This window comes from Neophocaena asiaeorientalis, unplaced genomic scaffold (genome assembly GCF_003031525.2).
Source record: "Neophocaena asiaeorientalis asiaeorientalis breed wild unplaced genomic scaffold, Neophocaena_asiaeorientalis_V1.1 scaffold223, whole genome shotgun sequence".
Lineage (NCBI taxonomy): Eukaryota > Metazoa > Chordata > Mammalia > Artiodactyla > Phocoenidae > Neophocaena > Neophocaena asiaeorientalis.
The window spans coordinates 3,374,834-3,389,085 of record NW_020175045.1 but is presented as its reverse complement, the minus strand read 5'-3'; the positions used below and the strand labels follow the sequence as shown (position 1 = coordinate 3,389,085).

General features: G+C 54.6%; 1 protein-coding gene across 3 annotated transcripts in view; it reads right to left on the bottom strand.

Moving 5' to 3' along the window:
- CHLSN (cholesin) overlaps positions 1-14,060 on the bottom strand; it is a 100,327-nt gene extending 86,267 nt beyond the window's left edge. The window contains exons 1-2 of one of the 3 annotated variants that reach the window (XM_024763458.1): positions 13,865-14,060; positions 3,843-3,972 (exon numbers count right to left, since the gene is read on the bottom strand). In XM_024763458.1, the coding sequence (XP_024619226.1) occupies positions 3,843-3,972; positions 13,865-13,902 (168 nt within the window). In that variant the 5' untranslated portion in view covers positions 13,903-14,060. Of the gene's footprint in view, positions 1-3,842; positions 3,973-5,733; positions 5,775-6,348; positions 6,441-13,864 lie in introns of those variants that run through there. The other 2 variants (XM_024763456.1, XM_024763457.1) reach the window with 2 other exon arrangements.
- Positions 14,061-14,252: the final 192 nt, after the last annotated feature.

Here is a 14,252-nt window from a genome sequence, read left to right as displayed (position 1 = left end):
GCAGCGGGAGGCAGCCAGCTCAGCCTAGGTGCCTGTCCAAGGCGGCAGTCACTGGCTCCAAGGGTGACTGCTGCTCTGGTGTGTCTCCCCACCCCCCAGGTCTGGCTCTGCGTCTGGGGCGGTACCTCCCCAGGGAGGGCGGGGTGGGGGGGCTGAGGCCTGCAGACCCCTCCCCACCACACAGCCGTGCTCGCTAGACCTGTCCGCCCGACCCTGTCAAGCCGGAGCCTCCTCTGGAAGGGGTCCAGGGACGTGAAGACAGAACCGGACCCCATCTGCCCAGCCCTAAGCCCAGCTCACGGGGAGGCTTAAGAAGCTACCAGACGGGCAGACATGGGTCAACTCCGAGAACCCTGTGCTCGAGCACCACCCTCGGAAGAGGGAAGACCCTCGAACCCCCCACCTCGCAAGCCCCTCTAGCAGGACAGGGAAGAGGACAGGCGCGGGGCAGGGCCTCCCGGGAGCAGCAGCGGGCACCACAGAACCGGCGCCGGGAGGACTTGTCCCCGCCTCAGCGGCACCACAGGCCACCCCTCCTCCACTCTCCCAGCCCACGCGCCCCTTGGGTCAACGGCAGGGGCAAGAAGTGGACGGAGGGCTCAGCCACACAGATGTCACACGCTGTGGACAAGGGCACCAGGGCAGCGGGGACTGGACAGGACAGGAGAGGGATGGGCCCCCCCCGCCGAGCGCCCCCCCGCCCCCGGGGGGATCCTTCAGCCCTCCTGGCGCAGGCTCAGGGCCTGGGCTGTGGGAAGTGACTGCACAGGGACCCGAGGGTCCCTGGACGGGCATTTCCGGGAGGACAGCACCATGGCCCAAGAGGGGGCAGAGGCTCCTTGGGGCTCCTTGCGGGGGTTGGCGCAGGAGCTGGGGCGGGGACGGTGCAGTACTTTTCCATGGGCTCCCAGCGACGGAACGCTCTCTCCAGGCTCTGGCCACCCACCCTCTGCAGACGGAAGGGTCCCTCCTTTAAAAAGGCCTAACACAGCAGCTCCCCAGCTTCCCACGAGAACCGAGAACCGGAGAGAGAGCGGGTGAAGAGGATTTTGATGAGCAGAGACCAGGATGTGGTCTCGAGGAAGCACAGTCTCCATTTCCTCCGGACACCAGCCCCGAGCCCAGCACTGACCGCGCAGGGACCCACCCGAGCTCCCCCAGCACCCCTGGGGGCCAAGGCGAAGCCGCAGAGCACAGACCCCATGGGGACCATGTGCACAAGTTACTAACCAGCCAACCAAAAACTGAGGCAGCAAGAGGCCCTGGGAGGAGACATACCCAAATTCTTCTTCCTGCTTTTGTCTTCCAAATTTCTTTTAATCAACATGTACTTAAATAACAACAAAAAAATCACTTTTTAAAAAACTGCCTGAATTTCAGAATCATTACCCATCTCAGGCAGAACCTTGAAGCTGTGCCATTACTTATCACAAACCCACGCAGGCTGGGGGGTCCTGCCAGTGGCCAGCAGCCGGCAAGCAGAGACCACTCAGAAAGCTAGAGATTTAGAACAAAGTTACACGTCACCAGGACTTGTCACTTGAAGTCACCTGGAGCTCGTTTTAAAGAAATTGGAGGAGTCTAGAAAAAGTAGGAAACTGTCCAGGAAAGGCCCAAGAAATTCACATGTACTGGAGGTTCTGCAGGGACTGGGGGCCAGACCACCGAATGGGAACTGGAATAGCTCTAAAAAAACAGCTTCCCTCTAGGGTCTAGAAACCAAAAAGGCCTGACAAAACTGGGGCTCCAGTGGCACAGAAGGCGACGACGACGAGAAGGGGCCCAGGGGACATGGGACTGGCTACGAGCCCGGGTGAGAGCAGGACATGGGGGCCAGCGATGCGGCCCGGCTGGCTGACCTGGGTCCTGTAAGCGCGGGCCTTCTGTGCAGGGAGAGGCGCCCGGGCTCGGGTGGCACCAGACCTGCGGTTCTCAGCCGGAGAGAAGGCAGAGGAAGGGGCACCCAGGATAGGTACGGGCCTGAGTGCCGGCCTGGCTTCCTCCCCGACACCCGGAGGTGGCAGCTGGGAGACGACCCCAGACCCAGTGGAGCCGCTCTCTGTCGGCACAGGCCCTGCACCTGCCCACCCACCACAGAGGAAAAGTGCCGTCACGCGTCCCCCTGGCACAGAACTGCCCAGCCAGCCGGTGTCCTGGGGGTCGGACCAGCAGTCCTGCATGGAGCCCGCAGCACAGTGGCCTGGGATCCACCCCAGGGCCCGGCTGGGCCTGCAGTCGAGGAGGGGCTGGCCAATGGGCAGGTCCTCCTGCCCCAGCCCCTCCGCTATATGAAGGGGGTACACGCGCCCCGAGTCTCAGCAGCGTGCACGGCCCAGGCTTGAAACAAAGGCAGAGCTGGAAACACTAGGGCGTAGGAGTGACCAAACCGGGACTTCCCTGATGGTGCAGTGGTTAAGAATCCACCTGCCAGTGCAGGGAACATGGGTTCGAGCCTTGGTCTGGGAAGATCCCACATGCTGCGGAGCAACTAAGCCCGTGAGCCACAGCTACTGAGCCTATGCTCTAGAACCCATGAGCCACATCTACTGAGCCTGCAAGCCACATCTACTGAAGCCCGTGAACCTAGAGCCCGTGAGCCACAACTACTGAAGCCCGCGCACCTACAGCCCGTGAGCCACAACTACTGAAGCCCGTGCACCTAGAGCCCGTGAGCCACAACTACTGAAGCCCGCGTGCCTAGAGCCCGTGCTCCATAGCAAGAGAAGCCACCGACCGCCATGAGAAGCCCGCGCACCGCAACAGAGCAGCCCCCGCTCGCCGCAACTAGAGAAAGCCCGCGCGCAGCAACCAAGACCCAACGCAGCCAAAAAAAAAAAAGAGTGATGAAACCCACCAGCCACACACCACCCATCCTGTCGGGGGATTTCCATCGCATCCTTTCAGAAAGACCCAAACGAGGACCTGATCTAGTCGCCGATTAATGGTAGATACTCACAGGCGAGTCTGACGATGGCCCCGAGTCACTCGACACGCTATGCGGCGCGGCTCCGACGACACTTCCCTCCCCGTGGACCAAGGGTGAGCACAGGGTCACCGGGCGCTCACGTGGGATGTGGGCTCGAGGCCGCACCAGGCAAGCCTCATGCACGGTCGGCACCTTCACCCACCGCTCAGGGCCCAGCAAAGCCGCCCCTCATGACGTGAGTCGCCCATCAACTTTTACTTCATGTTGAATAACTTGTCAAGATTTGTAACATCTTACGCCATTTTGACCCTAACCCTAACCCTAACCCTAACCCTACACACTAGGGTTAAAACTGAAACCAAAAAGGCCTGACAAAACTGGGGCTCCAGTGGCACAGAAGGCGAGGACGACGAGGAACTGCACACCAGGAATTGCAGAGTCAGCTCAATACAGAAGAAAAGTATGAACACTCAGAACCTGAGAGGTAACAGCAAACAAATTCAAATGTAGACACATGCTTCTGTGGTGGGCCTTGACCACTTTCAGCTGTGATCTCGTAAATACAGACCCCAGGCCACGGCCCACGCGGCGCCATGTGAAGGGCCCTCCCTTGTCTGACGGGCTCAAAGGCCCGGCTGCGGCCAGGCCGACAGAGGCCTCCACCGGGCCACCATGCCATCGAAACCCTGTCACACCGGGGACACCAACAGCAACCTGAGGTCTGGTAGCTGAAGAACGGCAGTTGTGCGGTTCCAACCTACAGTTTACTGCAAGTCTTATTTGCCCTACAACTGCCTCTAAAAGGCACTGGGCATGTCCATGGGGGCCTGTCCACCCCCTGACGCCTGCCACGTGACTACTGAGTCCCCCTCCAGGTCCAGAAACAAGGCGAGGCCAGCGCGCCCACGTCACCTACCTCGGCTGGGGCCCCCCCAGTGCCCGGCGGGGCCGCAGGTGCCAGAGGCGTCTCTCTTGCTGCCGCCTTCTTCAGCTTTTTGTTCTTCTTCTCTGTCACTTGGCTATCTTTTCTCTTCTGTTTTGCCATCCTGTAACAGAGAAAGTAAACTATAAAGACACAGGAAATAAAAATTCTCAATTAACAGAGAGGGGAGGGCATTGTAAAAGACACAAAGCTATTTCAGAAAGTGTGGGAAACATACAGTCACTGTTACAAATTCCAGCTCTCGTTTCATCACCTGTGGACAACTTAACCATTGTGGTGGATTTCCTGTCTTTCTTCTGAGTGTTTTATTTAACATAGCTGCCATCACACACAGATTATATACTCTGTTTCTAACTCAACATGAACATCAGCTTTTAAGAGTAAAAGAAGGGACTTCCATGGCGGTCCAGTGGTTGGGACTCCACGCTTCCACTGCAGAGGGTACGGGTTTGATCCCCGGTCGGGGAACTAAGACCCCGCATGCCACGCAGTGCAGGCCCCTTCACCAAAAAAAAGAGGAAAAGAAATAGCATTTTTAGTGACAGTATCCAAATTTTCCAAAAGTGAAAACTGCGAACATTTGTCTATTCCCTAACTGATGACTATCTGGGATTATTTTCATTTTCTACTATTACGGAGTAACTCACTTCCCCATCAACTAGGGATGCTGCAGCCCTACACCGGCTGGCAGTGACCACCATGCAGTCACTAGGCCCTCGGTCACCTGTGGCTGGAGGTGGCCATGATGAGTCTGGGGTGGCCTCCTTGGACTGTGGAAGCAGCCCCAACCGGGGCCGCATTGAAGGAGCGACACAGGTCCAAGAGGCTCTGATTACGTCTCCCTCCTCAAGCACAGCAGTATCTAGAACTCCACGCACAAGGACAGAAGAACGCCCGTGAACATGAACTGCAAACCCAGCTTCCCCTGTGGGGCCGGATGATGGGAGCCAAGGGAAACGGTCAGGGCACCAGAAACTAGGCAGGGGTCGGGGGAGAGGCCTCCACCCGAGGGTCACTGGCTGCGGGGACCTCCGAGGGGCGTCGTGAGGGCTGGGGATGGGGGGAGGCCGCCCGCAGGGCCCCAGGCCCACCCCGAGGGGGATGCGGGAAACTGACCGGATCCTCCCCACCCCGCCCCCTTTGGATGGAGCCCAAAAGGAGCTGAAAACACAGGAAAGTTTCGGAGTCCCAGCAGCTACAGCGTGAGCACCCCGAGGTGCAGGGTAGAAGGCGCTTTGGCACAGAGGCCATGGCCAGCTCGTACAAGCCACACACACACACACACGTGCGCGCACGCTTCTCGTCACACGTCAGTCAAGCAGGGGGTGAGTAAGTCAGCATAAACCTGGAAAAGGAATATCACTCAATAACTGAAATCAATGAGGCAGCGCTACATGTACAGGATGGAACAGAACACGACGAGTAGTATCGCACTTTTGTATTTGTTTAAGAAAATAACAACAGAGAAAGCTATGCACGTACTTACAGGCAAATGTCTGAAGGACATAAGCCAAAGCTCTCCCTTTCTGTCTTGGGACGGGACTGCGAGGGACTCCCCCACACCCACAGCTCAGTCTCATTTTTTTAATACTAGCCCTTTAAAACTCTATCTACAAGGGCTGCTAGTATCAGCTTTTATTCTAACAAATTACAAGCATGTATTTTGTTTAATTTATCCTAAAGTCACTCCACTGGCTTCATCTGCATGCATGTGTACTGTATGTATTATACAGACACAAGCATGTAACATGTATGTTACACACACCCACAATATTCACGCTCATGTCACTATAATACAGGTGTTTTCACTTCGGACACGCTGTCCCAGGCTGTCTGCACGGGAATGGACACACAAACCCAATACCTTCTTCCTCTGACACCAGAATTCATTTTGGACTCCATCCACAAATGCTCGAAAATGCAACTCATTCACTCCACAAGTGTTCATCGAGAGCCAGTTCTGTGCCAGGCACTGCTGCACGCTGAACATAGAGCAAACAGCAAGGGAAGGAAGAGCCTCGATCTCGAGAAGCCTCCTTCTGGTGTGAGATCCAGACCTATTTAAGTGAGCGAGCCAGTGCTTTCACACAGAGACAAACACTGTCGAGAAAGTAGACCCGGGTTGAGTGAGCAGGCGCCCCGGAGGCTGGCAGCCACGGGAAGGGCGGCTCAGGGGCCTCTGAGGGGCCAGAGGCAGACAGAGGAGGCAGCGTGTGAAGAACTGGAGGAGGCCCTGGGCCAGGTAGCGCCCAGAGGAGCAAGGTCCGCAGGGGGCGGAGGGGCGTCCGGAGCAGAGCTGCCCGCCCTCCGGTCTCTCACCCAGGCATCAGTCTCACTGAACCACTTAATGAGACCTTAACTTCCCCCAAAGCAAAACTTTCCACAGGGACAGACGGACAAAGGACATCAACGTGGGGGGGAGGGGAAGCGCGCTCAAGTCACCAGCAGCCCCACCCCACAGGCCCCTGCACTTCGTCACCTGTCGGTCACCGTCTCCACCGCGGAGTGCTGGCCACACGCAGGAGCGGCTCCAGGCTGGACCACGCGGTCCAGAGTGCCCACCCACATGCAGCTCGCGTTCTGATGGGGGAGACAAACATGTCAGAAAATGAGAATGATGCTAGGCAAAAAAAAAAAGGAATGAAGGAAAGGGCTATGGGAAACGGTGATTATGAAAAGGGTGATCATAGCGGAAAGGGCCCAGAACCCAGATTTGAGTTCTAAATACCATTCTCTATAAAAAAGAGCCAGACTGCCTTAAGATTCCCGTCTAGAGCAAGGAACGCGTAGGGTGAACCAGCGTATCGAGCTGCACCACAAACCGAGCCAGACAATCGCAGGGCCACGGCGGAAGGGACACGGAGCCAGGGTGAAGGGCCCCTCTGCACACTCTGGGGCCATGACTGATTACAGCACACCGAAGGAATATCACTACTGTGCCATCAGAAAACTGCCAGGTGCCAAGGTCTTTAATTAAGCCTTATCTTAAGAAAGTGTCCCAAGCCAGAGGCTGCAAGCTTCAATTAGCAGTGTAATAAGAAATCTTGAAGGAATTAGACTGTTGACACAGGGTTTTGAAAAGACAAAGGGCTCTGCCAGCCAATTACCTTGTTGGACAGTAAGAAAAGCCTAGCAAATATTTACACACCGGTGACCATAAAAGTTAAATCTACATTCATTGAGAGTTATCGTTAAAAAGTTTAATCAGGGGGCTTCCCTGGTGGCGCAGTGCTTAAGAATCCACCCGCCAATGCAGGGGACACGGGTTCGAGCCCTGGTCTGGGAAGATCCCACATGCCGCGGGGCAACTAAGCCCGTGCGCCACAACTACCGAGCCTGCGCTCTAGAACCGCGAGCCACAGCTACTGAGCCCATGTGCCACAACTACTGAAGCCCGCGCAACTAGAGCCCGTGCTCCACAGCAAGAGAAGCCACCTCAGTGAGAAGCCCATGCACCACAACGAAGAGTAGCCCCCGCCCGCCGCAACTAGAGAAAGCCCGCGCGCAGCAACAAAGACCCAACGCAGCCATAAATAAATAAATAAAGTTTAATCACTAAGTCTATTTGCTGAAAAGGGGGGAGAGACTTTTCCATATTATAAAAAGCTTTTGGGCTTCCCTGGTGGCGCAGTGGTTGACAGTCCGCCTGCCGATGCAGGGGACACGGGTTCGTGCCCCGGTCCAGGAAGATCCCACGTGCCGCGGAACGGCTGGGCCCGTGAGCCATGGCCGCTGAGCCTGCGCATCTGGAGCCTGTGCCCTGCAACGGGAGAGGCCACAACAGTGAGAGGCCCGCGTACCAAAACAAAAAAAAAGCTTTCTTTTTTAGTCCCAAGAGACGGTGATTCATACCTTTGAGACAAGGAGTGTTTGTTGTAGGAAAGACATTTCCTTACATTTACCGTCAGCTGGTCTTCAACAAGGGGGCCACAACAATTCAATGGGGAAGAACAGTCTTTTTAACAGGTGGTGCTGGGACAACTGGATATCCACATGCAGAAGAATGAAACTGGACCCCTACCTCACACTACATAGAAGAATTATTCAAAATGGAGCAAAAACCTAAATGTAGAGCTAAAGCTATAAAACTCTTAGAAAACATAGGAGTAAATCTCTATGACCTTGGATTAGGCAACAGTTTCTTCATTACGACACCAAAAACATAAGGAGAAGAAAAAAAGATAAATTGGATTTATGAAAATTGAAAATTTTGTGCTATAAATGATGCCAGCAAGAAAGTAAAAAGACAATCAACAGGAGTGGAGAAAATGTCTGCAAGTCATATCTGACATGAGACTTGTATCTAGAATGTATGAGGAACCCATAACTCAACAAAAAAGGCCAACAACTCACTTTAAAAATGGACAGGGACTTCCCTGGTGGTCCAGTGGCAAAGAATCTGCCTTACGACGCAGGAGACGTGGGTTCAAGCCCTGGTCAGGGAACTAAGATCCCACATGCTGTGGGGCAACTAAGCCCGCGTGCCACAACTACTGAGCTCCCGTGCCCCAACTAGAGAGCCTGCGTGCCGTAAAGTACAGAGCCCACGCGCTCTGGAACCCGCGTGCCACAGCTACAGAGCCCACGTGCCCTAGAGCCTGCGCGCCACAACTAGAGAGAGAAAACCCGCATGCCACAACTAGAGAGAAGCCAGAGCACCACAACTAGAGAGAAGCCCATGCACCGCAGTGAAGAGCCCACATGCTGCAAGAAAAGATCCCGCATGCCTCAAGGAAGATCCCATGTGCCACGACTAAAGACCCGACACAGCCAAAAATAAATAAAAATTAAAAAATCTTTAAAAATAAATTTAAAATTTACAAAAAATGGACAAAGGACTTGAACAGACAATTCTGCAAAGAAGAGATACAAATGGCCAGGAAGCCATGAAGAAGCTCAACAATGGTCCTCATTAGGGAAACGCAAGTCAAATGACACACTTCACACACACGAGGATGGCTGAAATCAGACACATAATAGGGAATGTTGGTGAAAACGTGGAGGAATTGGAGCGCTCATCACTGCGGGCGGGACAGAATATGGTGTGGCCACTTTGCAGAACAGTCTGGCAGTTCCTCAAAAGGTCAAACAGTTGGGAGTTCCCTGGTGGCGCCGTGGATAACATTCCACGCTCCCAATGCAGGGGGCCTGGGTTCAATCCCTGGTCAGAGAACTAGATCCCACGTGCATGATGCAACTAAGAGTTTGCATGCCACAACTAAGGAGCCCACCTGCCACAACTAAGACCCAGCACAACCAAATAAATAAGTAAATATTTTTTAAAAAAAGAAGTCGAACAGTTATGTGACGCAGTACTACCTATAGATGTAAATAATCAGTGAAATGAATAGACCCACATAAACTCTGAACTTGGCTGTTCCCAGCAGTGTAAGTCATAATATCCATCAGGGGGAAACAGCCTAAATGTCTATCAACTGATAAACAACTGAATTCTATCCACACAACAGATTATTCAGCCAAAAAGCAAGGAAGCACTGACACCTGCTACAACATGGATGAACCGTTTTGAAAACATGCTAAGAGAGAGAAGCCAGTCACAAAATATTACAGACTGTATAATTCCATTTATATGAAATGTTCAGCATAAGCAAATTACAGAGGCAGAAGCAGATCAGTGTTTGCTTAGGGCTGGGCAAGGGGAGGAGTGGCAGTGACTGGTTGGTACCAGGTTTCTTCTGGGAAAAGAAACATGTTCTAAAATTAGCTTGTGGTAATGGTTGCACACCCTGTGAATATACTTTTAAAAAACCCCTCTAGGGCTTCCTTAGTGGCACAGTGGTTGAGAGTCCACTTGCCGATGTAGGGGACGCGGGTTCGTGCCCCGGTCCGGGAAGACCCCATGTGCCGTGGAGTGGCTGGGCCCGTGAGCCATGGCCACTAAGCCTGCGCGTCCGGAGACTGTGCTCTGCAATGGGAGAGGCCGCAACAGTGAGAGGCCCGCGTACCACTAAAAAAAAAAAAAAAAACTCTAATCCCAAATTATTTGCTGTAAATTAAAACACATAACGCCCCAATACTGTTTGTAAAAATAAACAGGGAAAAGTACGGTTTCCTACCACCACCGTTTCAGCGAATGTACATATGCCGTCAAAGGCGTTCCTTGCGTCCCCCGGCCTGTTGGGACCTCCCCGCCCTCACTCTGTCCACTGGCCGTCATGGGTGGCCTGGCGTTGCTGTGTCACAGCATCGAGACCTTAATTGTGTTTTCTTTCCTTACCGGCCTTTCTGCAAAAATCCCAGTGACTCAGGTTAACTTCTATGAGCAACACCAACTTAAGATTTCCCTGTACCTGGTGGTCAGGAGGACCTGGGGGGCAGGAATTAGAGCTGGTCGGCATCATAACCATCACTAAAACTGGCCTTGACCAAGAGCTTCCCGTGTGCCAGGCCCTGTTCCTGGTGCTTTCCACGTGTTAGCTCGTGTGCTTCTTGTGGCTGACGAGGCGGGCACACAGGTGAGGTCACGGAGGCACACGTCTCAGGGCAAATCAACAGATTGGGCCTAAAACTGGTAAATCAAAAAAAGTCACCCAATTTGCCTATTATTCAGAAATATGGAAGTAATTCCAGTAGAAACAGTGGAAAGACGAAACTGTGCTCGCCTCTGAGGAGCAGTCTGCCTGCTGGTTTCTGGTAAGTTCCAGGACCACGGAGTTTCTTAGCCATATGCACACATCACTTAGTTAATCTGACAGATCCAGTGTCTTTTACACAGATTTTGAAAAATTACATTATTCAGCGTTAGCCAGAGGATGATGAAGAGGACATGATCGTGCCCCGCTGATGGAGAAAGAATTGGTACAGCCGTTCTCAAGGTAATTTGATAACATTTCATCAAGTGCTTTGGCCCAGTGGTTCCATGTCAAGGAACTCACCCTAATGAAATAATCACAGACAGAGATTTATGTAAGGATGATAATGACATGATATAAAGGATGATACTACCTCTAATATTAAAAAGTGGAAAACACTGTAATTGCCCAGCAGCAGGCTGAGGAACGGCTGACTCCTTCGTGCCGGGGGACGGGCCCATACACCCAGCAACAACTGTGATCTCAACTGTTCCATCACTCGAGTGGGTGCTCACGACACAACGTAAAGTGGAAGGATGGACTATAAACCTGTGTACGTGCAACACGACCCTCGTCTTTAAGAACAATTATATGCAGATATGCACAAAGGAGAAAACTAGAAGGTAATACATTAAACATCAACATTTTAGGGTGTAGAATTATAAGTGTTCTTTTTTTCCTTTATACTTTCCAGCAATTTCTACAATAAAAGACATTTTGGGGAATTCCTTGGTGGTCCAGTGGTTAGGACTCCGCGCTCTTACTGCCAAGAGCGCAGGTTCAATCCCTGGTCAGGGAACTAAGATCCCGCAAGCCACGTGGCACAGCCAAAAAAAGAAAGAAAGAAAGAAAGAAAAGCCATTTTAAGATATCAGTTCAGAAGTGTTCAGTGAAGCAAAGTAACCTCACCAGCAGAAAGCTGCTAACCCAGGTCTGACCAACAGGAGGAAGACAGCAAGGCGCTGGGCTGGGCTGGAGTCACTGATTAGGACAAGTGAGCACCCACAGGCTGAGGCTGCCCGGGCTCCACAGGACCTAAAACATAAATCAGCCTCAGGGAAAACATCTTTTTTAAAATCTGAAAGTATCACTTGTAGCCCCTAACATCCCCTCTCACCCGGTGCATCTGAGTCACCTCTGATGTGAGCCGGCAGGTCCAGGGAAGGCCCCCTGAAGGAATCCACAGGAATCAGTGCCTGGAGCCCCAGCTCGGGCGCCCAGGACACGGTCATGCTCCTGTCCACCCTGACCCAGGACTATTCAAAGTTCCCACTCGGATGAACGGCCTCCAGCTTCTGCTCTTCTGCTACCTGACCCCACACCCTCCCTCCTGTGGCCTAAACCCCTAACACCAAGCATCCCACTCACTGAGCCCACCTCCCATCTTGCCAGCTGGCCCCCCTCGGTGCCCTGGGGCGCGATCCTCCAGCCTCACCAGGACCCGCAGTCCACCGACCCTACACATTTCAATGCCCCTCACCTCTCATGTTCCCGTTCCCACAACTTCATTTCCACAGCCCATCATTACAATCGTGCCTTTACAAACACTCTCAGCCCCTCTCCTGGCAAAGCCCCAACTCTAGCTCTGGTTCCTGCCTGGCCGGGAAGTCCCCAGGGCCACACGGTTGGTCTCACTGTACACGGCACAGCCCCAGCCTCGAGGGGTGCCCAACAAGCCCCGTGGCCCGACTCCGGCCACTCGCCCAGACGACCAGCTCTTCCTCTTGCCTCTCAAGCTCTCAGACCTCCAACACATCCTCGCCTCCTCCGTTCATTCCTGATCACTGAGCTTCCAGAAGCTCCCCTCAGACCCTCCCACCGTTCCCTCGTGCGACACTGCAGAACCGTGCCTGCTCCGAGCAGGGCCGAGCCTCTGCCGCGCTCTGGTCCCAGGGGCACGCATGGCTCTAAGCAATTCCCCTTCCCCATCAGCTGTCCTTCTACAGAGTCAACTACAAGGTCCCACATCTAAAAACCCTGACTCCACGTGCTCTCCACCCCGTTTCTGGTGCTTTCTGCACAAAAACCCTCAGGAGCTGTCCACTGGCACGGTCCCTACCTCCTTTCCAGCCACTCTCCCATTAGGCTGCCATCTGACTTGGCCAGATGGTTCTTACTGAGACCACCAACGACCACCAAGGACACCCGTCTGCTAACGCCAGACTCTCTGATCACAGCCTGGCCGGGGCCCCTCTAAGCCCTCCTTCAGCAGGCCTCAACCTGGGCCTGTACAGACTTGAAGTTTCTAGCAGCTCAAGGCCACATCTTTACAGTGACTCTAGACCCCCTAAAAAGCTCCTGCCTGAGAAAACTCAAGGCTACCAAGAGGATCCAGCCAACACCTGAAGACAGAGCCCCATCCTCAGCCCCACCCCTGTGGGAGGGCAGGAGCCTAACTTCCCGAAGCACCGCCCCCTCAGGTCAGCAAGCCCCGAAGGGTTTCACACCACCACCGACCCCCTTCTGCTCACTGTAATTATCCAGTTCCCAACTCTACAGAGTGCCACCCCCACCCCCTGCCACTCCCTCACCCTCCCTTTAAAACGCCCTCTCCCCTGCACAAGTCCAAGGCCCCTGCTGCAGTAGTTACCCCTGATTAAAATGCGACCTCACCACTTACACCACCTCCAGTCCGGCTCTGCTCATCTCTGTTCATCACTGACTGGACATAACTGACCTCCCAGCAGCATCTGCCACAGCTGGTCCCTCCTCTTGACTCTGCCCTTTCCGCTCCGCTTCCCAGACACACCACGCTCTCCCGCTTTCCTCCCACCTCTTCACCTCCCCGCCCCCTGGACACAGAAGGGCCCTGAGCTCAGCACTCCTCCGAGATCTCACCTAGTCGTGTGGCTTTGAACACCAACCACAGGCTGATGACGTCCCCATTTCTCCCTGAACTGCACAACTACACTGTCAACTCATGTGTGTCACCTACACACACATCGTCTCAAACTAAACCGTGTCAAGTCCACACTCCCCAGCATCCTTCACAAACCTGATCTTCCTGCAGGGTCTGTCCCCTCAATAAAAGACCAGCTGGTGAAATGCGTATTTCAGCTCAAGTTAAAAACCGTAGTGTCACCCACAACTGCTCTTTCTCAAACACCCGTCCATCCCACAGTAAACCCCGGTGGCCCCACCCCCAAAGTACATCCAGACGTGGACCTTCACTGCCCCTACCGCGAGCATCCTGGTCCAACCACGTCTCCCACCTGGATCATTCGAAAGTCTCCAACTGGTCTCTGGCCTCCGCCCCGCCCCTAGCCCCTCCAGGCCATTTTCCGACTCAGCATCCTGAAGGGCTCGTGAAATACCTAAGCCGGGTTAGGTCCCACCAGTTCTGGGACCCTCCCCCAGGGCTCTCTCCTCCCCTCCCCCGGCCGGAGCCCCGCCCCGCTTCACCTCTCTCCTCCACGCTGAGCAACATCTCCTTTCCTCATCAGCACCACTCCCCCCAACCCCAGGCGAGCTCACTGGCTCGGGGCTGCCGGTCGCGCGGACACGCGGGAGGCACCCATGGGGCTGTGGGGAGTTCCGGCGCGGCCGGCGCTCGGGGCCCTGCGTCCTCCTCAGGCCGCCGACGGGAGGACAGCCAAGCCCCCCGCGCGCCCCCGGTTGCCCGGCAGGCCTCGTACCCAAGCACTGCACCGCCGACCCGCCGCCCTCGCCTACCTGCGCGTGGCTGCCGACGCCGGCTTCCGGCAGACGCGGCGCCCAGGTAACGCGGTCCCGCCCACCGGAGCGGCACCGCCTATTGGCCGGGGCCCGCCTCCGTCTCCCCGCCGGCCAA